Raw genomic sequence first — 27786 nt, forward strand, 5'->3', positions numbered from 1 at the left:
TATTGCCTTGCGGAAAGTCCTCGAGCGATATATGGAATTAAGCGAAGGCAGACCCCATATCCGTTCCAATGATTCTTTCTTTTTTGACACTTTAAATTTTGTTATTGCCATAAAACATTTAAAGATTGTACACTTTCATTTTGGTTGTTCTTGCTCAATTTGACTTTTCGTTCTGAATTGATGTTCTTTTTAATAAATTTATTTCAGTTATCTACAAACTTCCGACTAATCACTAGATTGGCACTTACTAAATGTGCGCGGTGTATTTTTCAAGGAGAGATCCGTATAACAAAGGAGATGTGAGGAATTATATCGTTTCTAAGGTGTAACTTGGTATCCACACACGCCTCAATGTTATCCATTAGCATAACTACGACGAGTACAAACCGACCTCTGTATACCACAAATTTCGTAGGGCGCGGTGGATCCCAGTCTGTCTAAAATCTACAAAGGTCCACGACCTTTTGACATTTTGATATATCCCCTAGCTACTTATGTAGGATCAGTATATAGTACATCGCTGAGTGATTCATTGCTGCCTTGTAAACCCTGAACGTTTTCGGCAATGTCAGCAAAATCTCGACAATTCAAGCTGACGACTAATTACGTTCTTGTGTGAAATTTAGCAAAAAACGTTATGAAATTTTCAATGTATCAAAAATATGTCTAAAATTTATGCGGATTACATGATACAATTGTAGTTATAGAAACTGAGGTGGAATTAGTTTGAAATTGTAGTTTACAACAAATGTGTTCAGTGCAAACCACAGGGACGCGTAATTTTTCCTGGATTGAGGATTTGTATCATTGACGGATATGAACTGTTGAATAATGTTGCTACGAAATACAAGAGCATTCTCCATACACTGTGCATGCTCGCTTGATACTAGGAAGAAGTTGTTTCTCTTATATTTGTAATAATACTGGCAGTATAACTGATAATGGTAGTTTTTGTATCCACCCACACAGGCAAGATTACGCGTCCCTATGGTGCAAACTGTGTTTTCTTACTATCGCCATACATAAAGCTAAATCTCGACATCTTCCTGGGAAATGATCTCCACCAGTCTCACGTGGTTGTCTTTTTCAATGTCAAATATTCGGCCTTTTGCGGATGAGACTAAAAGTAGATAGTCATGTCGGCTCAACATTTTTGGCGGGAAAAGTCGTCAGTTTATTAAGATATGGCCGCTTAAACCATAATTATAGTAGCTATTTACTGACAAGAGTTATAACCATTATTTCACATCATCAAGAATATGTTCGGGAAAAAAATCAGAAAAAATGCATGAATTTTTAAAAACGAATGATATTGGTAGGAAATCGGATAGATTGAAAATTATCATTAATAGAATACGTTTTCTATTGTTGTCATTGTTTGAGGAATCTATACACTTTTCAAAGGAGGGAAATATTCGACGTAAAACCACCTTGTGCGGGCAACGGTAGAGCACGACTCTACGTCACAGCTTTCGTGAGAGCGGATCGCCGGAACAGATTCCGACTCTCGAGTGACGTCAGGTTTGACATAATTGTAAAGGAGGCAAAAACCACCAGACGTCTTTATTGCAACGGTAGAACGTGACCCTCGTGAACGTACGTACAGCTCTAGATATACTTTATGTCAGACTAGCGAAAAACTGAGATGTTGGGAGTTACCAGTCGTTGTTTTCGGATTAAAAGTAGGGTGACCATGACCACGCCTGGATATAAACCATACAGATTAATTACCATTATGATATCAATAAAAATACTTTTAGCTATGGGCGGCAAACATAAAATGAAGCAGCGATTTTGATTGCCTGATCACGAATGACCCTAATAAATTGATTTTAATAAATTGATTTTACCTATTGTACGGGGTTATCAAAGATCAGCGGCTGAGCAAACATGTGGTCAAGGTTTGCCTCGATCGATTATCGATATTTGTCTTGCCACAGCATATAGTTATTGTTTTCATCAACATAAAAAACCACAATCATCACACGGTATGTAAGCTTAGTATTAAGTCAAACCATGGACGAACTGTCTATGGGTATTATAAAGTGGGGACATGTTTATGAGATAAATGAAACTCAGATTTGTTGTAACAAATAAGTCTTTTCTGTTTTTTTTTACACAAGAGATGCAAGCTTGATGAATACCAAGTCACCGTAAAGTCTAGTTGATCTTGCACACGTTGGATTCTATTCAGAAGGAGGGTGTGATTTCAATGACGGGACTGTCCCACGCAAAGTCTAATATTTATCAACGCGATTTGTTGTCTCAACCCAAACGATGAATTGTGAAAATATCTAGAGCTATTAACCTTTACACACAGGACAACTGCACTGTAGGCCTCTTTGTTTGAATGAATGAAATAGAGCAGGTACATCAATTCATCACAGAATTGTTAAAAGGTTAAAGTGATACAATTTGTATATATCACTGTACAACTCAACCTGCATACATTTAGATTTCAAAACTTGTTTCTTATGACGAAAAGTAATACATGTTCCATTTTCATTTCCACATGTACGTGTACATGCTCGCCCACCCACCCGCATGCACGCACATGCACTTGCGCGCACACACACATGCACGCAGGCGGGCGGGCGAGCGCGCACACACGCGCACACACACACACACACACACATACATACATACATACATACATACATACATACATACATACATACATACATACATACAAGTTCATACATATCCATTTATTCCATCTTCTATATCACCGTAGATGGGTGACAACTTGCGTCCGCTTGTACTTTTGTTGATCATGCCGGTATCGTGGCAACGGCACGTAATTTTGTCAGTAAGGGCGACGACATCCTAAATGGGCGAAGGGCGATTACAACAACGGTGCAAAGTCCTTTAAACTGGTTTAACTCGAGACAAGTCGTTTATATGCATGTGTATCATCAGTCTGCGATTTAGTCAGAACTTTGGACGTTACTAATGATTACGCAGGTGAGGGGGGGGGGGTTGACAGGAGAGACATTTGAATTCAATCACACTTGAACTTTACTTCCTGCTTTTCGCGATAGTTCCGTGTATTACCACCATTTTACTACCGTACGGTAATTAATATGACGGTAATACACGGAACTACTTCCAAAAGCAAGAAGATGATATTACACAAACCATATACGACTTTTTGGAAAACCTTGCCATTCTGGTAATATCTCAAAAAGTGTCATTGATACGTTAAGTGACGAATGAAGTCACAGCTTCCCGTCATGTGCAACTACAGAAAATATGTGTGTTCACACTGTAGAATTAGCATACACGTATAGCCGGGCCTGATGACGCATGTGGTGAAGACATTTCAGTCAAAAGGTGACGATACAACTGCCGATAAGCTTTGAAGGTGTGAGAATTTGTTTTAGAGTGATCACAGTATAAATCAAGACACTGATCTGTAGTTTATGTCTACTAAGTTAGGTGTGTTATAAAATGGTAGCTACACCCTTCCTCAACTCAAGTATTGTGGGGGCTGGTAATATGTAAGGGTTGGCCACAACTCAGACAGCCATAGAACATTTTCTAGTGGTCTGAGCCAACACCCATCATGGACTTCAGTACTCGTAGGTTTGAAATATTTATGGCCCATGTGCATCCACGCCTTTCAACCAGCATCTTTGTCCCTGTATCTCGGACAACTTGCGTCATGTACACACTCATTGTTCGAACTGACCAGTCTTCATTCAAGCTAGAAGTATCATCCTGTACATAGTCTAGTTCCTATATATGATACGAGAGTGGATGTAATGGTAATTCCTCATCATCGTATAGGAACTACCCTATCCTATACATGTCTGAGGATAAGATTGTTTCAACACGTTTTTCGTGGCAAATGAATTGCTATGACACATCACATCTAAAAAGTTCATATTTTGGCCATGACAGAGACAGGTTTGATATAAATTTTTGACCCGCTGATCTTCATCAGTCGTTGTAAATTCAGAGACAGTAGTTTATTCCTCTGAATCACACATAATGATGCACGACGGGTGGGCTATGAACCGACCAAAATATTCTCAGTGTGAACCTGGCTTAGGACTTTTGTTCATACTCTTCAAGCTCTATATATGACTGTTAATCTCAGACCACCCCAGTGATTGAAATACAAGTTGTACATTTATACCCATATAGTCTTGATACCATATCTTTGCTATAAACATGATCTGGACGTCCGAATACTGTGACAGTACTGTTAACTTCAAACACAAGGTACAACATGTAGACAGTGTTAATATGTTCTTATTAAACGCTAAAACTAAGTGAATATTGAATAAATTGCACACTTTGTTTTGTTATTTTCGCATCTTATGAAGTAATATTATAATTAACCATTTCTCGTGATAAAATGGTTTGATGTAACCCAAAGTTCAAGTTTGTCAAGGGACTGAAGAAATACAAGAGTCTTTTGATTAAATCTTTGTCGGAATTTTGAATATTTCTCCAGGGTCTAGTTTGAAGTAGTAGGTAATATAAAAATAAAACCATATATTGTTAAGAATGAAATATTAAATGATATAGTACCCACGATAACTAGGGCATTCCCCTCGCCTACATGTTGCTGTACGGTCCCCTACACAACATAGGAATCCGACCCTTTACACAGCAATAAATCGTTGCCAGCTATCTACTGTTAATATATCCTATTGACACTTTGTGTTATATGGTAGACATGACTAGTAAATGTCCCTACCTCAAATGCGTATAAGGCTAAAAAAAAATACAAGGGAATTATGAGAGGGTGTATCAGCTTAATGAGAGAGAGAGAGAGAGAGAGAGAGAGAGAGAGAGAGAGAGAGAGAGAGAGAGAGAGAGAGAGAGAGAGAGAGAGAGAGAGCCAGACAGACAGACAGACAGACAGACAGACAGACAGATATAGCATGGTAAGACTGAGAAAGTAGCAGACGGACGGACAGCTAAACATTGACAAAGACAGTCAGACAGAGACAGACAAATCTACCGATGTCTTAACAAAGAAGACAATGACAAACAGGTGTAGTTACTATAGAATGACACTGGACTCTCGGATTAAACGGGCGTTTAGATGGTTAAAGGGAACAATATACAGCTAGATCTGTATAGTATATGTATATACTACAAAACTAACATACTTTGTTCCCAGTGCAAAGATCTTGTGTTGTCATTAGTCTGGAAAGACCCGTAGGTATATACTCAGCCCATCATATATGTATTGGCTAAGGGGCAGTGAAATGGCCTTGACAGACCGTCTAGCCGTACCCAAACTTACACACAGTGGCACCAGTCGCCAATAGACATAAACATTCTACTATGATGTATTACCAATATCGATCATAGATGATTGATTTTCAATTACACCAGACATGTCAAGTCTTCCACTGACCGCCGCGCTGTATCACCTTCTGTTACTACTCAGTACTAGTACAATGCGTCGTTCATCACTGGGTGACGTCACGACAAAACGTCGTCGTACCTGTTGTCAATATCAATGTCAATTTTTATATGAAATCTACACATGCTCTGTTGTCTGGTGTTGTTGCCAGCAAGTATTGGTTTGAGACCCAGGTATATTAATCAGACTTCGGATTTGATTTGTTTGAAGTTCTCGGTAGTCATGGCAACTTAGTTTACATAAATTCGTGTCAACATGATAAGTTATCTGGGCAATAAATTCAACCACTATATACTGCAACAGCTAGTGTCGAGGTCACCGTAGAATATATCCTATATTATCAGGTTTGCGAACATTCAGCAACTTTTTATCCCTATGCTATAGCCTTGACAAATACAATATTTTTACACAGCCAAAATATTGTGAAGTCTTAATTTTACTGCTAACATTATGTGACCTTCGCTTACACACGTGACTCTATGGACATATGCTCAGACAACTGTACTCGTTGTAAGTACAGGTTGTGACTAGCTCCGTTCAAGAATTCAATTGTAATCTTCTACCGTAAGATGACAAGTAATGACTTCGTGTATCTCTCAACCTATCCGATTATATGTTTCTCGAATCTTACCAAGATATAAAAATATCGCCCTCTATGGTCGGATCCGAAAAAAACACACAACAAGTGTGTATCTGGGTAAAGAATTTACATGTATCAATGCATGAAAGACTCTGGACATTGATTAAATAAATTCTTCACATTGGCCTTCTACCTACCTGACTTTAATTTTCATTTCTAAGGCACAAAGACTGTTAAAAGTATATGAACTGAAAACACTAAAAACACAACTTATTGTTTTTTTTCCAAATGTTTTTCTTTTTTGTGAACTGATTGACCAATCCATAAATTATGACAAATAAGAAAAAGAAAAAAAAAGATGACGATCGAAAGGATGGCCATTATAGCCGAAAAAAAACCTGTTCATTACTGTAGAGGGGTTTTGTATATACATTTTTGCTACAATGCATTTTAGCCGCCATTATGACCTGTTTATGGTACATACACATTGATCTCTTTTTTATTGCTATTGTGACGTTCAACTGATATGAAAATAATATATCGGTGAACACGAATAGTCTTTACATGAAGTATGTGGCTGCACAACTACTCATATATCACAAACTTTTGAAATAAAAATACAATTACTGTCTTGTTTGATAATCGATAATTTACGGTTAGTTTTATTAGCATGTGAAGTTGCCGGGATCGTCCAACTTACCTATTGATTTTTCGTCGGCCGCGTCTTTTATGCTGTGATCCTGGCAACTTCCGTACTGTTGTGGGTCTTGGTTGTTATCGGAGACTCTCCTACAAGTTATTCCAATGATCGATCGATCGGTCGATCAATCAATCAATCAATCAATCAATCAATCAAATCAATCAATCAAATCAATCAAATCAATCAATCAATCAATCAATCAATCAATCAATCAATTAATCAATCAATCAATCAATCAACCAATCAATCAAGTTTTTCGATCGATCGATCGATCGGTCGGTCGGTCGGTCAGTCAGTCAGTCAGTCAGTCAGTACAATCAGCCAGTCAGTCAGTCAGTCAGTCAGTCAGTCAGTCACTTAGACGGACAGACGGACGGACGGTCGGACGGACGGACAGACAGACAGACAGTCAGTCAGTCAGTCAGTCATGCAGCCAACCAACCAACCAGTGTTCCTTTTATTTTCATTGAGCTGCATCGGTCTAATAATAAACATATTAAGGATTTCAACATACATGTATTAAATCTTTATTTCTCTTGCCATACTCCTACTTTACTTCAATATCTGACAGCATGGGGCGTGATCTCTTATATTTTTTCTCGTCTTCTACTAGTCGAGATGAGAATTGACGATACTGCCAATATAAGACAGTGCTATAGCTTGTATCAAGTATATTTTATCAGATTAAGTTTATTAGAAGGATTTCAGAAGATATTTGAAATAAGAAATGCCCTACAACACCGTGTGATGTCAGTTTTAACATTCAAGTTCTATCGAAATGTTGAACTCAACTAAACTCTCTCTCTCTCTCTCTCTCTCTCTCTCTCTCTCTCTCTCTCTCTCTCTCTCTCTCTCTCTCTCTCTCTCTCTCTCTCTCTCTCTCTCTCTCTCTCTCTCTCTCTCTCTCTCTCTCCTCACAGTTGATGCAGACTGCAACTCAAACTACACAGCGCCAGCTGGTACATTTACATCGCCAAATTACCCAGACAACTATCCAATACATGCTGACTGTGCGTATTTATTCAGCATACCTCAAGCTATTCGACTTCGATACACGTTGAACTTCTTCCACACAGAATACAAAATAGATATATTGAGATATGGTTCAGGCCTTGTCGTGGGCGAGAATGAAGTGGGTGAGATATCAGGTGAACAAGGTGACACAACAGGCATTGATCCACCTCCTAATCCAGACGAACCTATCGATATAGACGGGAACGAGGCTTGGTTTCATTTCGAATCCGATCACGACTACGAATATCAGGGGTTCCACATAACATACACTGCCAGCTGTAAGTATTACGTACATTTGGAATTAGGGGCCGGGCATTTTTAACTGACTGGAGGGGACAGTGTTTTTGGTGGTGGTGGTGGTGGCGGCGTTGGCGGCGGTCATTTTGAAAAACCACTTGAAGTGGGTAGCAATACTCAATATAATATATATATATATTCATATGGTGTTATAGTCACATTACTATAGTATGACATGTGTTAATGATATGTGAAAAAATATACAGGGGTTTGTATTGGGGTGAGGGTCACTTTGGAAAACGTGGTCTTTACTGGGGGATTACTTTGGCTTTGGTCATGTACGTCTATTTATTTACGCCAACACATAATCTTTGTTACAGATAATTGTCCGGTAGGCTGGGATGAGAGTGACGAAGAATGTTACTATTATTATGATGAAGAACTGACTTGGTTAGAAGCACGACTGCAATGTCATTTACTACACAACGCTAGTGACTTGGTTGTTATAAAGAAAGAAAGCGAAAATGTATGGTTGAGAGATAAATATATAGACACCAATCATTGGTGGATAGGTAAGATTCGTTAAAAACCCTCTATACTGATTGGAGGATAGACAAACGATCGACCTTTAACCTCCTCTACCTTATAAGGCCTTGGTAACCATTCCGGGTTGTCGCATTAGCATTTATAACTAATCACCTCTTGTTGCAAGACCTCAGGTCTATGCGCCATAGTAGATTGTCGAACAAAAGTTGAATTATGGGAGTATTGGGGGCGCAAACGCCCTCGATTGCCACCTTCTTTCACTCGTAATATCGAAGTTCTAACATTTATCTACTACAGAGCCATAAGGATTACAAAATTGTTTTGTTTAGGATCAGTTTATCCAATATCTCTGCAAGACAAGTATTTTTGACATCTAAATTCTCTCTCTCTCTCTCTCTCTCTCTCTCTCTCTCTCTCTCTCTCTCTCTCTCTCTCTCTCTCTCTCTCTCTCTCTCTCTCTCTCTCTCTCTCTCTCTCTCTCTCTCTCTCTCTCTCTCTCTCTCTCTCTCTCTAGGTTATTCGGATCGAACTGATGAAGGATCCTGGCGATGGACGGATTGTACATACCCAGCCGAGTGGCACGAAGACAATTGGCTTGACGATTCCCCGATAGGTGGTATTGGTCGGGACTGTGGTTTAATGGATGAGGAAGGAAAATATTCTGATGAATTATGTGATGAAAAACATACCTTTGTCTGCCATATTCTTCCAAAAGGTAAATGCCATAATTTCACTTAGATCGACCAACGTTCCTGACTCAATAACAACAGTTCCAATCATGGGGGTGTTGGTGGGGATGGCACCACATTAGTGGGCATAGTAGGCCTAGGCCAAATATATATATAAAAAAAATTAGCATGTTACCGACAACTCGACCTACCCTACTTTAAGCCGTCGACCCTAAACATGTTAAATGCAAAAAGGTAAATTATGACAGTTTACTTCTATTTCCCTGTAGATTTTCTTGCCAAAGTATCTTTGGTTACTTAAAAAAACCACGTTCCAGAGGGAAACGGTCTTTTCAGCCTGCAACAACACATATTGTGTTTGTCTACTTCTGAATCACATAATTGTCATCATTTACTTCCAAGTATTGTGACCAACGAGTATATTGTCTTTTGGTACTAGTGTCGAAATAATTTTTAAAAAAGTAAAACAAAACAAAATCCCGACCTACCTACCATATTTTCTGAAGTCATGTAACTTGTCAGAAACAAGGGTTGTTGTTGTTGTTGTTGTTGTTGTTGTTGTTGTGTTTTTTTTTTTTTTTTTTTTTTTTTCCTTATGATGCATATAATTGAATACAAATGAGAAGAGGAAAACGAGCTTAGAATGTTTAGGATTTTTCTGCATACAGAATAAGTGTACTAGTATGTGTCAAATTGATCATTTACCAACGATGTGAGATTCAGATAACACATATAAATCTCAAGCATTTAAAATGGTCACGGTCTTTCTTTTGACATGCGTAGAATATTAATTTCACTGTCTGTAAATTTATTTGACAATATTTCCACCCAATCTTTGTCCTAGCTTACAGATCAGAGGATATGGTTCCACAAGATCTCAACGCACAAGGAACAGCAACTGATAAGATATACGTCAATTGGTTGAACTCCTACTATAACTGTGAAGTGTTCGGTTATTACGTCAAATACAAAGCCTCAGGTACATTCGGTGACTTTGAAGTTGTTGATGTACCTGGTGCTGAGAGCAACGACGTGACCTTGACTGGCCTTGAAGCTACCACCTGGTACGATATCTATGTAACTGCATATACATCTGACGAAGCCCCTATCGAGACGTTAGAAGACGTCGGCCCTGCGACAGCACAGACCTATGAATGTGAGTAACATAGCGAGAGCTGTGAGTTAATTTCTAATAATTATTAATATGTATTAAAAATATGGCTTACAAAACTCGTTATATTATTTTTTTTAAATATGTAAAAAGGTGCAGTGGATCCTCTATGATCGGTGGACGGAATGATGATAACAAGTAAAACACAAATTTGTTCCTAATACTTCAAACGTAAATTGTTTTCAATTTTGGCCAGCTGTATGAACTTAGAAATATGAAATTGTCATCTTAGACTAAAGTGCAATTTAAGACAAAGAAAACTGTACATAACTAAAGGAGATAAGTTTATCTTTTTACGTCTTTATCTTTCTATTTAACTTCTTTCTCCAATACAGCCAACAAACCCATTGTACCAATTCCTCCTAGTGACAAGCCATGTGGTAGCAACTTGACTGCTAAAAACAACTCACTGCTCCGAATCCTGTCACCCAACTACCCTAGTAACTATGACAACTTTGAGGTGAGTGGCGCATATTCGACCACCGCTGAAACTTGACCAACTTCACATGCCTTTCCGTACTGTCACGTGATCCTAGTCTTCAGTAGAAAGACCGGAGTCACGGTGTACTATGCACTGGTAATTCATCCAGTATCTAAATAGAACAAACATTTAGACTAGTATTTATATGCATAATGTATAACAGAGCAACTTTCATGTAGAATACAATTTATTGCCCAGAGATTCCATGTTCTTCATCCGACAGAAGAAAAATGCTTTGATTTCTCACGGATACGGAAAAAACATCCTTTTGAGTCTGTGGCTTTATCAACTAACATTCACCTTATTATTTACAAGTTGTTAGTGTTCGTGTGTAAATATTTTAAATGATTGTTAATGGGTACGGCACTAAATATGGCCAGTCTTTTCTTTTCTCACGTTTTGTAAACCAATTTCCTTTTTCTGAGTAATTATTGTAGGTTAGTTCTTTTGTGTGTCCGATTCATGGGCCGAGGCCTTATAACACTTTGAACTGTAATTACACAATCTGGATGATCCTAATTTAATACCACGTTGCCCCTGACAACTGATCATTGTGTTCTGGCATGAATGTGAATACAAGTGTATATGTGAAAATAAGAGATGAGGATGCAGCAAATATCGTCAAAGTCATCACGAGGAGGGGGGGGGGGGGTATTACTAGTAAGAAATACGACCCTGTGCTAGTAACCCTGGCCACAGACAAGTAAGTCTGTGCCCTGGCTAGTAACACGCCTTGATGTATTTCATTTGAAATAACTTAATTCACTCATATTAATTTTAGTACTGTGAATGGTTTGTCACTGCTACGTCAGAAGACAAGGTCATTACCGTCTACATCAGAGACTTTCGCACCGAAAATCGTTTTGACGTACTGGAGATTGGAGAGGGTCTTGACTCGTATGACCTTGTTACAAGGATTCACGAGCTGTCTGGTAGTGGGTCTCCATGGCACTATTGGACGTCTTCAAGTCATGAGATATGGTTGCGGTTTACGAGCGATTTCATTTTTACAAGGAGAGGATTTTATCTTGAAATCAGTGAATCAACGATAGGTAAAGTTATCTTGATATTGAAAGTCAACAAGAGCGCCCTCACTCATCAGAAACTATAGAATATTGTACCTCAGTTCTTCTCACTTGAAATATATTAGCTAGTTTATACATTGTATTTATTTATTTATTTATTTATTTATTTATTTATTTATTAATGTATTTATTTATTTATTTATTTTTTAATTTTTCATTTATTTATTTGACTTTTTATTCATTTATTTCACTATTTCGATCGGGGAAAGAAAGTGATAATATGGATTGGAAAGAGTACGACACGAATCAATAATGTACGAGTTATTTTAGTCATAAAAGTAAACTTTGGCCATGGAAACTCGATAGCCTAACATTGTTTGCTTATGAATATGTGACACCGGAACGTTCATAGATATGGGTAGCTGCAGCTACACTACTTTTAGAGTTAGCATTGGTTTTGAGTTGTTTTTTGCCCCTGTTTTTGACCTTTTTACCTTCCGCAGCCTGTTTTGCGGTTAAAAACGACGGAACGAAGAAAGGCTCATAAAAAGATAAAAAAAAAAAGTTCAAAATCAAAACTAAAGCGGAAATAGAGATACATGTACACAAAGTGAATTCAGACTACATATACATTTTCAAGCGATACTTACGTATCTCTTTCATGAGAATAAACAAATTTCCATACAAATTTTAACAGCTTTTCTTATCTTATTTATCTAAAGACATACCCACACCAAGACCGGAACCGGAAGTACCACCTCAGTTAACAGACTGTGGCGGTAACTTGACGGTGTTTGATGACCCAGAGTACATTTACTCTCCAAATTATCCCGACAATTACGAAAACGATCTGTTCTGTATCTGGAAGGTAGCTGCACAGTCTGGTGCGAGGTTACTTATTACATTTTTGGATTTTGAGACTGAACAATGCCACGACTGGCTCGAAATCGGCAATGGACTCGACCACGCCGATCTGACGACAAGTCAACTGAGAGTCTCGGGATCAGACTATCCGAATGACCATGAATCAATCGGAGAACACGTATGGTTAACTTTTGCCACTGACTACTCAGTCACTAAAAGGGGATTTCAGCTGCAAATTGAAGCACTAACCGATGATTTAGGTAATGTATGCATTAGCGGTCACAAACGTAAATACAACAAAACACCTACCCAAATATTTACATAGCCCACAGCTGTGTTGTGTGGCAGACGACAGTTGTTTCACAAGAGGGTTTGTGATGTCGTCTGGTACAGCTACTTTGCATAAAATCTGCATCTAATTAATGTCTGTGTATAAGTTGTTTTCATTTACTACAGTATCAGAATTGTGTGTTAATAGTTGACGCTCAGCTGTTATGGGAAATATTTCGATGAAAAATCGTCACAGATGTTTTTGCCACTAGAAAATTTTTGCGATTTTACAGTCTTCAACTATATTGTAGTTTTCAAAGACTAATTTGTATGCATTTGTAGTTTTACATCATGTCTTGTGTACTGTGTTTTTATCTTTATGAAGTTTATGTACAAAAGCAAAGACAACAACATAAATTGATGGAAATTTGTGCAAGAGTCACTCAGTGTGTAAACATGGTACATGATAGTTACTAGTTGGTTCTAACAGTAGAATTATGTACTGAAATATTTTAAGTATTTTTTTTGTATTTACTCCTTTTTTGAACATTATGTTCTTATGTGTACAGCAACTAATGGCAGTAATGCTATTGTTTTTTCCTAAATTACCAAACCTATATGTAAATGTATATTGATGACACCAATGTTGATTCGGTTTTTAAAAAAAATAATTTGTGGTGGATGCCAAATATTGTAAAATTCATCAAAATATATGTAGTTTACTATAAAAATATCTTTTACATTGAAATTGAAATTACTGCATTTTACTTCATCTTGATAATATATATAAATGAATTTTAATTTTGTTAATTTTCGATAGAATGCGGAGGAGATTTGGTCATTGATGATGTTGAGGGCGCTTCTGTGGAAATCTTCTCTCCAAACTATGAAGATGGGTTGAACTACAACGACAATGACCTTTGTATATGGACAGTTACTTCAGCATCCGGTGACCACGTTGTCATGGTTATCAATGATTTCCAGACTGAAGCTTATTATGATTGGTTAGAAGTTGGTAGTGGTGTAGATCCCCTTGACACAGACTCTCGTCTCTACCGTTTATCTGGGTCAGAGATTGAAGGGTCGTTTTCAACTGACAGTGATAACCTATGGGTTGTATGGACATCAGATTCATCCGTCACAGACACTGGTTTTCATGTCACTTTTGTCATAGGTAATTTACGTAAATTATTTTTCCCGAACGATTGCACAATATCACACAAGCTCAATATAAACAAACTTATTCATTTTAGGGGGAGAGGGTCTGGTCTGGTGGGGTGGCCTATACAAACAAAGCTCATTTATTGCAGCTTGTGAAACATTGTGCGATCATCCATAAAGGGCCTTGGGCCAACTTTAAGATACCAGTTGTTATCAAAATTTCAAACGGTTGCATAAATTTAAATTCATTTTATACATTTATATTAATTTGGAGAAGATTTTGAAAAGATCCATAACATCTCCATATAGCATTGATAGGTTTACACATGTATATTTTATATATGATTGTTAGATCAGTAGAAATTTATTGATGCACACATAAAGTACCTAACCATATCCTTTATTTGAGCACATCTTCTAAACTAGGGAGAACCCAATAGTTCGTGTAACTTTTTACTGTTGCCAAATCTCAAATTTAATTCCATGAGTCTTAATGATTTGATGTTTCAGATGAAGGCTGTGGTGGCAGTGTGTCTGGAAACCCTGGTAATCTCAGTTCTCCTGCCTTTCCCAACAAATATGCCCATGGAAGTGACTGTCTATGGAATATAGATGTACCTGGAGCAAGTAGAATCCGAATTTATTTCCATGTTTTTGACCTTGAAGATGATTATGATTTCTTGTACATTGGTGAAGGCACAGAAGAAACTAGTGGATCACATAAATTTGTAAGTCAACACAGCTTGCGGGAAGTTTACATGATTTAGTTCTGTTGTTGATATCTTCATGTTTTCTTCAAGAGCCAAGTTTACAGAGAAAGACAAGTGAAAGTAACACTTTTGATTTCTAAGAACTGTCCCAGACACCTTGGCTTGACTACCCTGATGATCAAATAGTCATTCATGTAATCTTTGTAGCCTGAAAATCCAGTTGTTGTACACTCAACCCATGTAGCGAGTTGTTACGTTGCCGTGCCGATCTTATCCCTTGCCGATTTCGTCCCCGCACATGCGCAGACTATCCAACATGGTTTCTATTCATAAAACGGCCCCACCGGACGTAGACTTCTCTAACCCCCGATTTCCAAGCCACTTTCTTTTTAAAGGTGTTTTCGGCATGAAACAATTAATTGCTTTGATTAATATGTCATAATGGTTATGGCCTAAGCGTGAGCGTGTGTTTAATGCGCCTGTAGATGACACTGTGTAAGATTTTGCCGACATACTTGTGAATATGGGCGGCCACTTTTAATCAGTAATGTGTTGTTTTTGGCGTTATCGAAATCGGCAGCTTTAGCTATTCTGTGTTCCGATCGACTTTAACCGAATGATCCACTTCCCCAAACGTATATATACATTTTATACGAACTTAGACACTTTAACAGTGATCACCGGATCGATTATACGAAAGAAATTTTAGCATGAACTTGATTTTTGAGTCGAGGGTCGAAATCGGCAACGGAACCGAAATCGGCAGCTTTAGCTGCCGATCTGATCCCGCGAAGCCCTGTTGGATAATATGCGCATGCGTGGGGGACGAAATCGGCAAGGGATAAGATCGGCACGGCAACGTAACAAACTGACCAACAACTGGACCTGAGACTATGCTCTTTGCTGCTCAGAGTATTGGACATTTGCCTGCATAATTTCTGTGGTATACATGCAGTGGGCCCTCTAGATGGTAGCCAAATTTTATCTCCTTGCCACTTCCCTGATGAGGCTTTCCTATTGTTGTGTACGGTATGACACTGTTTTGGGTAAAATCACGATACATGACCCATGTACATTGATAATTTACATGTTTATGTTATTGACTGTAGGAACTGACAGGATCTGAACTACCTAAAGATATCATACTAAATGGTAATCAAGCATGGGTACAGTTTACATCAGACGACTCTGTTAGTGGTGATGGATTCTTTTTTACATTTGAAGAATACACAGAAGGTAAGAATGAGACTTTGTCTATATGTATACATGTACATGTCAGGGGTAGAAACATGCTACATGGTTGATTGACAGAGTAGCCTTAAAAATAAATGAAAAAATATAAATACTTTATTCAATTTATGGGTCTGTGTATTGTACAGTATATAGTTGAACATTTTGGTATTCATTGTACATTATTTTATAGTACTTAGTGCAGCAAATACATAGAACTACAGTAGATTTTATTCACCTGTTTTTGTCTCCTTACCATTTCCTTGTTGAGGCTTTCTTATTCTTGTGTACTGTATATATGAGTTTCTTTCTGTATATTGCTGAAAATTGACTTACTTTTATTGGTGAATGGCATATCACTTTTTACTCTGAAAAATAATGGGCAGAGGGAAAGCAACTTGGGCTTTTTACTTTTAGTATTCAAAGTTGTCTTACAACATACTGCAAACTCTTACTGCAAACTCTTCAAATGTACCATACAGTATATGAATTGACTCTAAGAACTAAAGTTTTGAAATTCTATGTACATTTAGTCCAGTTTGAAATTAGCTAACTGATAGGGGAATGCCATTCCAGGTAATGAAAGAAATTTCAGAAATCTTTGGTTCTGGAGAGTTATTTCATGATTTTACATCACCTACGGTACACTACCTGTAGTTTTACTTTTAGAGGAACATCAGCTTGATCTTTTGTCACAGTGGAGGATTTTGTTATGGGCCTCATTGCCTAATGGTAGTTCAGAAATGTATATGTAATAGATGAACAATGAATATTAATGGTGTTTTCACTGAAGGTAACAAGGACATAGGAGTCATAAATATTCACTGTTCAGTTCTGCATTTTAGCTGACATCCATGAGGGCAATGTGGCCCACAGCAAAAGTTCCCAAAATGAGACACAACTTGATATTTGTCTGAAATCATGTGTAATGATGTACAAGTAAAAAGTGAAATAACTCAAGAACCCGAAGTTCATGACACTGCCTTTATTTCCTGGAGTGGTATTCCCCTTTTACCACTGCATATTACAATTAAAAATGTATCAGGGGAATGTACATGTAAATCAATCATTATCTTTGTTGGGAATGTTCTTAGGGAAAGAATCCAATTCAAGATGTCGGTTTCCCTCCGGGTCTCTGCAGATACATTCGGGTGTCTGAAAACACCCGCGATTACCCTCACTCAGGTGATAATGAGTCTGTAATGAGCACACCTCGTCAGCCCAACCGCGGGTTTTCGTGCCTATTGTTTAACGTTCTATTGCTATGCAAATATTATCATTTTCATTTTCACTTTCTTTGATGACAGAGTATTTACCTGGCAAAGAATGTGGACAGACAGAACTTGAATTAAAAACTGGATCCAGACTCTACATCCAGTCACCAAATTACCCATCAAACTACTTCAGTAACTCATGGTGTGTTTGGACAGTGACATCAGAATCTGGACTACCAATGAGAATTGACTTTAGAGATTTCTGGACAGAGAGAGGATTTGATTGGTTAGATATTGGAGATGGTTCTGATGAGGCTGATCTAACAACTCGGCAAACTAGACTGTCTGGTAGAAATACACCACCTCCTGTCTACTCAGAAGGGGATAACCTATGGATCACGTTTAGCAGTGATGACACGGTCAATTTCAGAGGATTTCTGTTGCATATCACAGAAAGTGACAGTAAGTACATTTACTTGATTGGTATATGTGATATACTAGTTCTGAAAATCCCTCCTTATGGTAATTTACAAGAGAGACCCATTTCATAATGATAACTTCACATCTACAAATTTGAGGAACTGTCAAAATCTATCTAAATGGTTAGAATTCACTTTGAGAACTGGCTTCACTTTAATTTGGAAATCGTTGAATCGTTTACACTTTTTTTTCAATTACAGTAGAGTTTGACTTTGCAATCACACATTAACACTGGCCTTGGACTTGATGTTCATGGTCAACTTAAGCATTAAAAAACAATTGAATTATTTTCAATTTTGTGTTAAATTCTTTTGGATTCATTTTCTGATGACCGTGCATATCTTCAATTTCGTACAAAAACTTATGTGTATTTTATGTGTAGGGTTTTTGACGATAAAACTATGTCTGTTAAAACTATGGTTTACAATATTTTTTGTTTTCCATTACAGTTGAGACTGGTGAACCTAAACCAGAACCTGGTGTTACACCCACACCACCACCCCCATGTGGACAGCATATAACAGTACCTGATACTGGTACAGTCAATGTAACATCACCAAACTATCCTAATGATTACTATAACTATCTAGACTGTGAATGGACGGTGAATTCTACAACTGGTAGGAGAATTGAAGTGATCTTTATAGACTTTGAAACGGAGAAAATGTAAGTACAGTGGATAGAAAAGATCCAGTTTTGATGTTCATATGCAAAGTGACGTCATTTGATATTATGTAATTATTTCATCATGGACTCAGAGATACGGACAGACACTTTACAATGTACAAATGTAGGTTGTATGCCAAGGGGAATAGCTGGTAACAAATACAGCTGAATTAGATGGGGGGGGGGGGGGGAGGAGGTGGAGGGGATGGGGATTCAAAAACATTGACCTTCCTTAGCTTCTAATATAGACTATATTTCATTGAATTTAATGTTGCCCGTTTCTTATGTCAGTATGTTCTCAGTGTGCCCTCTAATGAGAGACAAATTTTGTTGTTGTGGGTCAGTATGATAAAAACTGGCAATTCTTAAATGAGTGACCACAAAGTAAGAGATAGGGGAACACTAAATTTGGTGAGTCACTACTAGAAATTGTGTGTCAGTGACACATCAAATTGGCTTAGAGGGCACACTGGTTCTCACCATCAGTGTTTGAATAATCCGTCCTTTGTTCTTATTTGTTTTGACAGGAGAGACTACTTAGAACTTGGTGATGGTGATGATATCTCTGACAAGACAACAAGATTTATGATTGTGTCTGGTGATGACTTACCCAGTCCATTCACATCTCACCTGTCACAGCTGTGGTTGAGATTTGTGACTGATGGAAGTGAGACAAAGAGGGGATTTCATATCGAATTCAAGGAACATGAACGTATGTATTGTTATTGAAAATTGGCTATAGTGTATTTATTTTCATCAATGTTGTGGATATATTTATGTCTAATACAAATCGATAGCAGTTCAGTAAGGCTATAGGAATGGTCACTGTCTACAGTGAGTCCAGTGTGTATGTGTATGTATGTTTGGGTGTATGGATATGGATATATATGTGTGTGTGTGTGTGTGTGTGTGTGTGTGTGTGTGTGTGTGTGTGTGTGTGTGTGTGTGTGTGTGTGTGTGTGTGTGTGCGTGCGTGCGTGCGTGCATGCGTGCGTGTGTGCATGTGTGCGTGTGTTTGTGGGTATGGGTAGTATAGGTTTGTATAGGTCCGTGTGTCGTGTCACACTGTGTGTGTGTGTGTGTGTGTGTGTGTGTGTGTGTGTGTTTACATCTATCCATCCATGCATTCATGTATGACTATGTCACTATGTGGGTGCATGGATAGAACATATATCAGTATGTTGATTCTTACTTACTAGTAAATGATGTATCAGAATTGCATAATTCTATGTTTTTTTACCAAACCAAGTACTGTTATTTAAAGTTGTTAATTTTGTATGATTACCTATTATCTTAACTGTAAATTTCTGTGACTTGTTTAAATTATACATATACATGCATATTGTCACATCTCCTATTACATGCAGCGTGCAGTGGAGAAGAGATGGTAACCATACCAACAAACCCTGGATTTATTGATGTTACTTCACCTGGCTTTCCTAGATCCTATGAACACAATTTGTTTTGTCAGTGGTTGATATCATCTGAGTCTGGTGGTAGTGTAAGGGTATCCATTGAAGTATTTGAAACAGGTAAAGATTACGTACATTTTCTGTTTTATTGTCATTCATGTTGTCATTTCTTTTTATTCTTAATGTGTATTAATGTAATTGTTCAAATTATTTTGTGTGTGTTACCTTTATTTATTTATTTATTTATTTATTTATTTATTTATTTATTTATTTATTTATTATATTTAAAATTTGGTAAAAACAACTACACAACTGAGACAAAAGTAATTGTGGCATTCTCGCAAACCAGAGTTATTATTCCTACCACTACATTTCAATATATGAGGCTCGTTAAGAACGTTGCCGTAAAACAGGCCGTGGTTTGCGACGATGAATTGTGGGTGTCGTCTTTGATGATGTAATGCTTTTATCAGTTTAAATAGTAACAGTCGCTCTCAATGTTATAACATGTAGTATTCTATTAGTAAACAGAGTCATGAGATCTGAGATCACGAGGTGGTTATGCTTTAATACTGACACAAAGTACATTGTATGTCTTTGCATGAAACTTGTCTCATTCCTACTCACCACAGGCAAGCATCATTCAGCTTTTTTTTAGTGTGGGTTGTACATGTATATGATACTCGCATTCATTGATTTTGATTTTTCCCTTTAGAGCAATTCTATGACTGGGTTGATATTGGTACTGGTTTAGACTCTACACACCTGCCAAGTCGATTACAACACATGTCAGGATCTCTTGTTGGATTCTCTGATCAGTATATATTCACCACTGATAGTAATGATGTCTGGATGACATTTTCAACAGATAATGATAACAAAGATGATTTTCCTTACCTAGGATTCCAAATAAGATTTTATGATGGTAAGTCTTATGATGGTTATTGTCGTTATTTAGATAAAAGTTAAATATATTGTAAGTTCTCACCTGAAAATACAGTTGTAAAGATTGTAGAACCTTGATAAGACACTCTGACAACACTTTGATTATAGACAAACTGGCAGTCATTGTAAAAACCTATCACATACTCCTTTAAATAACTTCTGTTTTTAAAATTAAGTTAATAGGCCATTGCAGATTGCAAACAGGAAGTTGAGAATACAGTGCCCTCACTCATATTGGGGGTATCATCATACTGTTTCTTAAGAGATTTGTTCCTTGGTATTCTATAGAAGTGTAAATCAGGGATGTGTTTTGCATTGTTCAGACATCGACAAAAGCAGCATTGCCAGTATGATTAACCAAGTAACCTATACCATGTATACCCCCAAGGTACACACAGACAGGAAGTAGAGCGCCACCATGGCAAATTTTGGAAAAAGCCTATTAGTCTATCAACCTATCAAAACTCTTTTTCAGTGAAGATTTTAGAACCTCTTTTGATAACATAGATAAACTTCATGATTTTATGTGTTCGTGACTTAAGTTTAAAGTAGCCATATGGATGAGGATTGGGTATTTTACTCGTTTTTTGGGGGGATTTTTGATTTATGAAACAATTTTATCATGGCTCCCTACTTAAAAAATCAATGTGAAACATTATATGCCAAGTCCTTATTTGTAACCCAATAAATTGCAAAAGATTAAACTTGTTACACTTTTTTTTTTTTTTTTAGCTTTTGCTATGTATTGAGTCACAAACACAGACTTGGTGTATATTGTTTCACATTGATTTTTCAAGTAGGACACCATGTCAAAATTGTTTTATACATTAAAAATCCAGATAAATACCTAATCCTCATCCATATGACCACTTTAAAATTATGGTACAACAAAGGTATGACCACCTGACAATCATTACAAAAAAACCACATGAGTAGGCAGCGAGAACTGAACAGCTAAAACAACATAAATCTATATCCCTTCACATAACTATTATTTTTAAAATTATATTCAATTTCATTAACAAAGCATATTTATTTTTCAGTGTCTGTAGACTGTACAATTTAAAATGATCAAATATTCTTTGAAAAAAATATTGTTTGTAAGATAATTAAATGTTACAATTCTGTTACAGATGGTTGTGTTACGGAGCATATTGTAGAGACTGAAGGTGAAATAGAATCGCCATCATATCCAAGTTCTCAACATTACCCACACAATGCAGACTGTGTATGGATCTTTGAATACAAACCAGGATATGAGATTCATCTGACAATTGATAGTTTCCAGCTTGAGCAGGGTTATGACAAGTTACTGATTGGATCTGGCACAGACCCCAACTCTCAAGATTACATTGTGAGTGTGTGTGATTAGTGCATGGAATTTTGATGAGAGCAGCTATGCTAGTTATTGGTTCATTTTAAAGTGTCAGCATTGTATTAAAATGAAACTGAACTAGCACGAACACTTCAACAGTATGTGCTAGCAGCTGGACAGGTAAATGCCTGCAACAGCCCTATGTTGCATACACCAGGGCTAGTCCAGTGTTTAACATCAGACTGACAAAGCACTCTGAGCACAGAGTGGGAAAGCACTATATAACTTATAAGAACCAACATTATTATAAGCATTATTGATGAATTGTAATGGGATTCTTGAGCCATCCTGTTTTTGACTCGAACTTCATCTTATGCAATAAACATCGCATAGCACGTTTGTTTTATCATGGAAGTATAACCCATGGTTTCATATTGTACTATGGTATGGTTTGAAGTATTAAAATAAACATTTCATTTTTGCAAGTATTTAATGAAAAAAATTGCATTGTGTTGAATAGAATTCTTAAACTTTTGAAAATGAACTTTCTATTGTATTCTAGGAACTGACAGGGACAATAAGCTCTGGTGAAACCCGTATCTTGTACACACATGAGGCATGGCTTCGATTTAAATCAGACTGGAGCATATCTGATAGTGGTTTTGTAATAGAATATTCAATTCAGTGTAAGTATTATTAAAATGATTGTCTGTTTAGCAGGCAATTTCTGTATTCCCATGCATGTGGAACTAGAAAGTGGGGAAAAATAAGACTGTATTTGTACCTAACGAGTGAAATTAATAAACTTTGTCACACACTATGTTCTTGTAATCAGTCAGTCAGTTACTGACTTAACTTCATATTGTATATTAATTTTTTTGTCTTGAACTTAAAACTTCTCAACTTTGCAGACCATCATTCAAAGTCTATGATTATTGTGTTTCCAAAGTTTTGGAAAAACATGGCCACCATATGTGACTTCTAGTTTAATTACCATGTTGGATTCAAGATAATCCTGTCATCTGAACAAAAAGAAGTATGTGTGTATTAAAGTTATAATAGAAATGATAAATGGACTTGTAGAAAACTGTACATCAGGAGTTAGGACTTATAAGTATGAATTTAACCTGAATATGAACACAACTTCTGAAGTTTTTGCTCTTGTTTATAGTTGATGTACTTCTAAAATCATTCATGCAAATTTTTAATTTTATATTCATAAAGTATTAGCTGCAAAAAATTATTTTTTTTTGTGTTACATATCATCTTTTATACAGGTCCTAGTGGTTATGAACCAGGTCATAATGATAGATGCTATAAGTTTGTAACTGATCCGTTGCCATGGGAAGAAGCCAGAGACGATTGTAAAGAGACGAGTGATGGAGACTTGGTGATAATAGATGATGAAAGTGAGATGAACTATCTGATAGGAGAAATTGGAAATAACAAGTACTGGATAGGTATGTATATATGTTCTCCCAATTTTAAGAGAGCATAACAGTGTTGAAGCTTTTTGTAGTAGTCCCCAATGGGCTAATGTGTTAGATACTGGATCAAGCTAAGTTATACAATTAGGCTGACTCTGGGCTAGCTAGCAAAGTGGAAAGGATTCGTGAGTTGTATTTTACCACTAGATGATTAGTATTAAAACAGGGTCTGATATAGTAGGTGTGCTTCTACTTCTACTTCTATTCTGTGTAAACATCCAAAAAGGATTATCATCACTTGGCAAACGAATACACCATAGACCCTCCACCATACACCCTCCACCATACACTTTCCACCATACACCCTCCACCATACACTCTCCACCATACACTTTCCACCATACACCCTCCACCATACACTCTCCACCATACACTCTCCACCATAGACCCTCCACCATAGACCCTCCACCATACAGTCTCCACCATACACACTCCACCATAGACCCTCCACCATACACTCTCCACCATACACTCTCCACCTGCTAAAGGGTCTATGGATACACCAATGAATAGCTAATGAATAGATCCTGTAGATCAGACACATGTTATGTACATCTATATTGTTTCTGTCTTTTCTCTGTCCATTTGTAACATTATTTTTAAGGTTATTTTGACAGGGTTGTTGACGAAAATCGTTTACATAATTATGTATCTTTTCTGATTTTTTTTTCTTTTGTCTATTCATAACTTAGGTTAATCAAACAGAGTTGTTGAAGGAGACCATGTACATATGTATCTTCTCTGACTTTTTTCCTTTGGTCTATTTTTGTCTTTTGTTTATTCATATCTATAGGTTATTCTGACAGGGCTGTTGAAGGAGACTGGAGATGGATAGATTGTTCTATACCATCAGAGTGGCATCTGAGTTTATGGGCTGTTGGTGAACCCAGTAATGTAACAGGAGAAGACTGTGGGTCATCTGAAGATAGTGAATTCTATGATGAATTATGCTCTACTAGACTGAGATATGTCTGTGAAATACATCCACATAGTAAGATACATTTTGTCACATTAATATACAATATTATTCCATGCAGCGTAATTTGAAGGAAATACAATGTAATTAATTACAAAATGATTATTGAAAGAATTGACTCTTACAAGCACCATCAAACAATGCAAACAGAAGTTAACATGTTCTACTATGCATACCTGTAAACATAAATAATGCATTGTATAATAATCATTTAGTTCTCGGAACTGTATGTTGACTCTGTTATATATTCAACATAACACAGTATTCCTACAGTCTGACACAGTAATGTCTTGCTATCATACCATCCAGTGCCCACACTCAAATACACTAGTTTTGCTAGCTTCAACTTTTGAAATCCCTACAGTTAGACTTGAACCTGAAGTAAACCAATGGTATGTTATTTTTTTCTCCTAGATATGACATATGATGAACAGAATGTACAAAGTGTAGATGCAGCTCCTAAATCTGTATCAGAGATCAATGTATGGTGGGAGGTGGCACCAGTATTATGTGATGTGTTAGGTTACAAAGTCAAGTACCACCGTACTGATTACAGAGGTGGTGTGTGGGTGATTGACATACCAGGAGGTGACAGTAACGCTGTGACACTGAGTAACCTAGAATCAGCTACATGGTATATGATGTATGTAGCTGCCTATACTGAAAGAACTGTGTTAGACTATGTCCCTGGATACCCAGTACAAACATATGAAGGTTGGTATACTGATGTGTAATATTATCCAGTTCCTGGAGGAGGAGGAGGGGGGGGGGGGGGGGGTTAGCTTTGTTCAGCATCTTTACTGGATAAGTGGAATGGAAAAAAAAAGTTTTTATAATGTCACTGATTACCGTAATTTCAGAATGACATGTTACAATTTGACTTCAGTTTCCTTTTCTGCTAAACAGAATATCACTTTGAGTTGCTTTTTACTACAAAATGATTTTGATTGAATTAACAACTTTTCCAAATTATGAATTTGGTTGTGATTAATTTAAACTTGGATGTTGAAAATAAATAGAATGCCATGGTGTTATGAAAAGTAATAAATTGGTAGAAACAAATTTAAAAAAACAACAAACGACTTCCCATACTGAACTTATGCATGAAAGGAATTACTTTTGTTGTATGATCAGAAGTAAAGATTGAATGTATGAATGAAAGGAAGATGAAATATTAAAAGAATGTTTTCCCACAGGGGATTGGGATTGGCCATATTTATGAATATTTATTTTTAGTTTTAGTTTTTGTTTATTTTGTTTGTTTGTTTACTTTTACCTATTTGTTTGTTTGTTTTTTGCTTTTTAAAAATATCTTCCCTACAAGGTGCTATGTAATAAAGTAATGATTTGAAAAGCTGGTGTCATGTCTTTTTTTCTAGATCAATTTTAACTTGTTCTTTTCTTGGTTTTAATAAACCAGCTTTACTATGACTACCTTATTAATTATTTATGAGTTATTTCTACTGAGCGCTATAACCTCTTCCTTGTCCCCACTCACCATAAAGTAGTCTTTTTTTCACGTGGTAAGTGTTGACAAGGAAGGGTACTCTGTAGAACTGACTCATTGATAACTAATAAGGTTGTCTAGTCATAGTAAAGCTGGTTTATTAAAACCAGCAAAAGAAGAAGATGAAGTTGATTTTGAAAAAAACAAACAAACACCTGATTTTCAAATCATTATTTTATTACATGGCACATTCTAGGGAAAAGATATTTTTAAAGAGCAACAAAAAAAAAGCAAAAAAAAGTAATCAATAAACAAAAAACAAATATTTGTAAAAAAGAAAAGAAGTAAACATTAAACAAAAAACAATTATTTGTAAACAAATATGGCCAATTCCAAGCCCCTGTGGTTTTTCCTATAAACATATCACCAATATAAGTATTGAATCTTGAAACTAATTAACATAATATATTCATTTCAGTCATCAAGCCTCCATACCCAATACCTGACCCTGTTAAAGAGTGTGGTGGTGAATACATGGCAAAGAATGGATCCTTATTACGTATCATTTCACCAAACTATCCAGATAGATATGATAACCGAGAAGTAAGTCAGTCATATAAATACATGATAGGCTACCACCGAGATGTCAACATCACCTGTATTACACAGTGCTGTACAAGAAACTATGCTATGCATGTATTACACATGGTGTTGTACAAGAAACTGTATACCATACATGTAACAATAGAGTTACATCATAGAATAGAAAGTGAAATTGTTAAGTTGATATATTTGTAGACTCATAGTGACAACCCTTAGGTCATGAATATTTTCCAGCTGAATGAAGAAAAATATTGGAGAATAACATAATTATATCAGCACCAGTAATATCAAAGAAAAATTGGGGAAAATAATGGCAATTTTTAATGTTCTGACTCATATTTCGAACACAGCAGAACCAGTGACGTAGACATGCTTGTTGTGACATGGACTTGTGTTGTCGTGATGTAGAATGATCAGAGTATACATTCCATATTTTTTGTTCAACTTGGCTCATGCATGATATAAATAATATTATTCTTCATTGACAGCATTGTGAATGGTTTATCAGTGCAACACCTGGCAAAGTCATTGCAGTGTACCTGAGAGACTTCAGTACAGAGCCATGGTTTGACTACCTAGACATTGGAGAAGGAACTGATAACTCAGACGGCAGTACCAGAGTCCATCATCTGTCTGGCTTTTTCAAACCCTGGGAGTACTGGACCTCAGAAACTAATGAATTATGGTTTACATTCATAAGTGATGGGATCCTTAGACTTAGAGGATTTCTGATTGAACTTGAAGAAATTGATGTTGGTAAGCTCTGATTTTCAATTTTTAGGTAAAAAGTTATCTTTTGATCACTAACAAAATGGGCTATATTGGTTTGCTGACATAGATATCACTTGCTTGGGTATACCATGAAAATTTGATATATTTGTATAATATGTCACTGAAAAGACTCTAGAACTAACCAAGAGAGTCTAAACTTCAACAATTTTAAGATTAATATGAAAGTTGGAGGATTTACTGTGAAAGCCAGGCCACCTAAAACATCATGTCATTGGGCAATGACAAAAAATCTATCTTACTAACATTGCTACATTTCATTTGTTAATAGCTGGATAAAAAATCTAAAAATATATAGCTGGAATCTGATTCTGAAGATTTCTTGTTTGGACTGTCAATGAAATGTACAAACAGTATTAGTAAGATTTTTGTCAAGCCAGATGATGAA

At 36.6% G+C, this 27786-nt stretch overlaps 1 protein-coding gene across 1 annotated transcript in view; it reads left to right on the top strand.

Annotated features, from left to right (window-relative positions):
- The window catches only part of LOC144436841 (cubilin-like), a 53658-nt gene that overhangs the window by 13252 nt on the left and 12620 nt on the right, over positions 1–27786 (top strand). Inside the window, exons 2-23 of the mRNA XM_078125700.1 lie at positions 7743–7958; positions 8298–8489; positions 9077–9178; positions 9997–10308; positions 10659–10783; positions 11586–11856; positions 12552–12953; positions 13784–14137; positions 14635–14852; positions 15944–16070; positions 17372–17740; positions 18208–18424; positions 18952–19136; positions 19792–19956; positions 20552–20761; positions 21915–22135; positions 22659–22782; positions 23374–23556; positions 24377–24574; positions 24974–25273; positions 26485–26609; positions 27098–27365. Coding sequence (XP_077981826.1) covers positions 7743–7958; positions 8298–8489; positions 9077–9178; positions 9997–10308; positions 10659–10783; positions 11586–11856; positions 12552–12953; positions 13784–14137; positions 14635–14852; positions 15944–16070; positions 17372–17740; positions 18208–18424; positions 18952–19136; positions 19792–19956; positions 20552–20761; positions 21915–22135; positions 22659–22782; positions 23374–23556; positions 24377–24574; positions 24974–25273; positions 26485–26609; positions 27098–27365 — 4884 coding nt within the window. The remainder of the gene's footprint in view (positions 1–7742; positions 7959–8297; positions 8490–9076; positions 9179–9996; positions 10309–10658; positions 10784–11585; positions 11857–12551; positions 12954–13783; positions 14138–14634; positions 14853–15943; positions 16071–17371; positions 17741–18207; positions 18425–18951; positions 19137–19791; positions 19957–20551; positions 20762–21914; positions 22136–22658; positions 22783–23373; positions 23557–24376; positions 24575–24973; positions 25274–26484; positions 26610–27097; positions 27366–27786) is intronic.

The sequence above is a fragment of the Glandiceps talaboti genome, chromosome 6 (assembly GCF_964340395.1).
Source record: "Glandiceps talaboti chromosome 6, keGlaTala1.1, whole genome shotgun sequence".
Taxonomy (NCBI): Eukaryota; Metazoa; Hemichordata; class Enteropneusta; family Spengelidae; genus Glandiceps; species Glandiceps talaboti.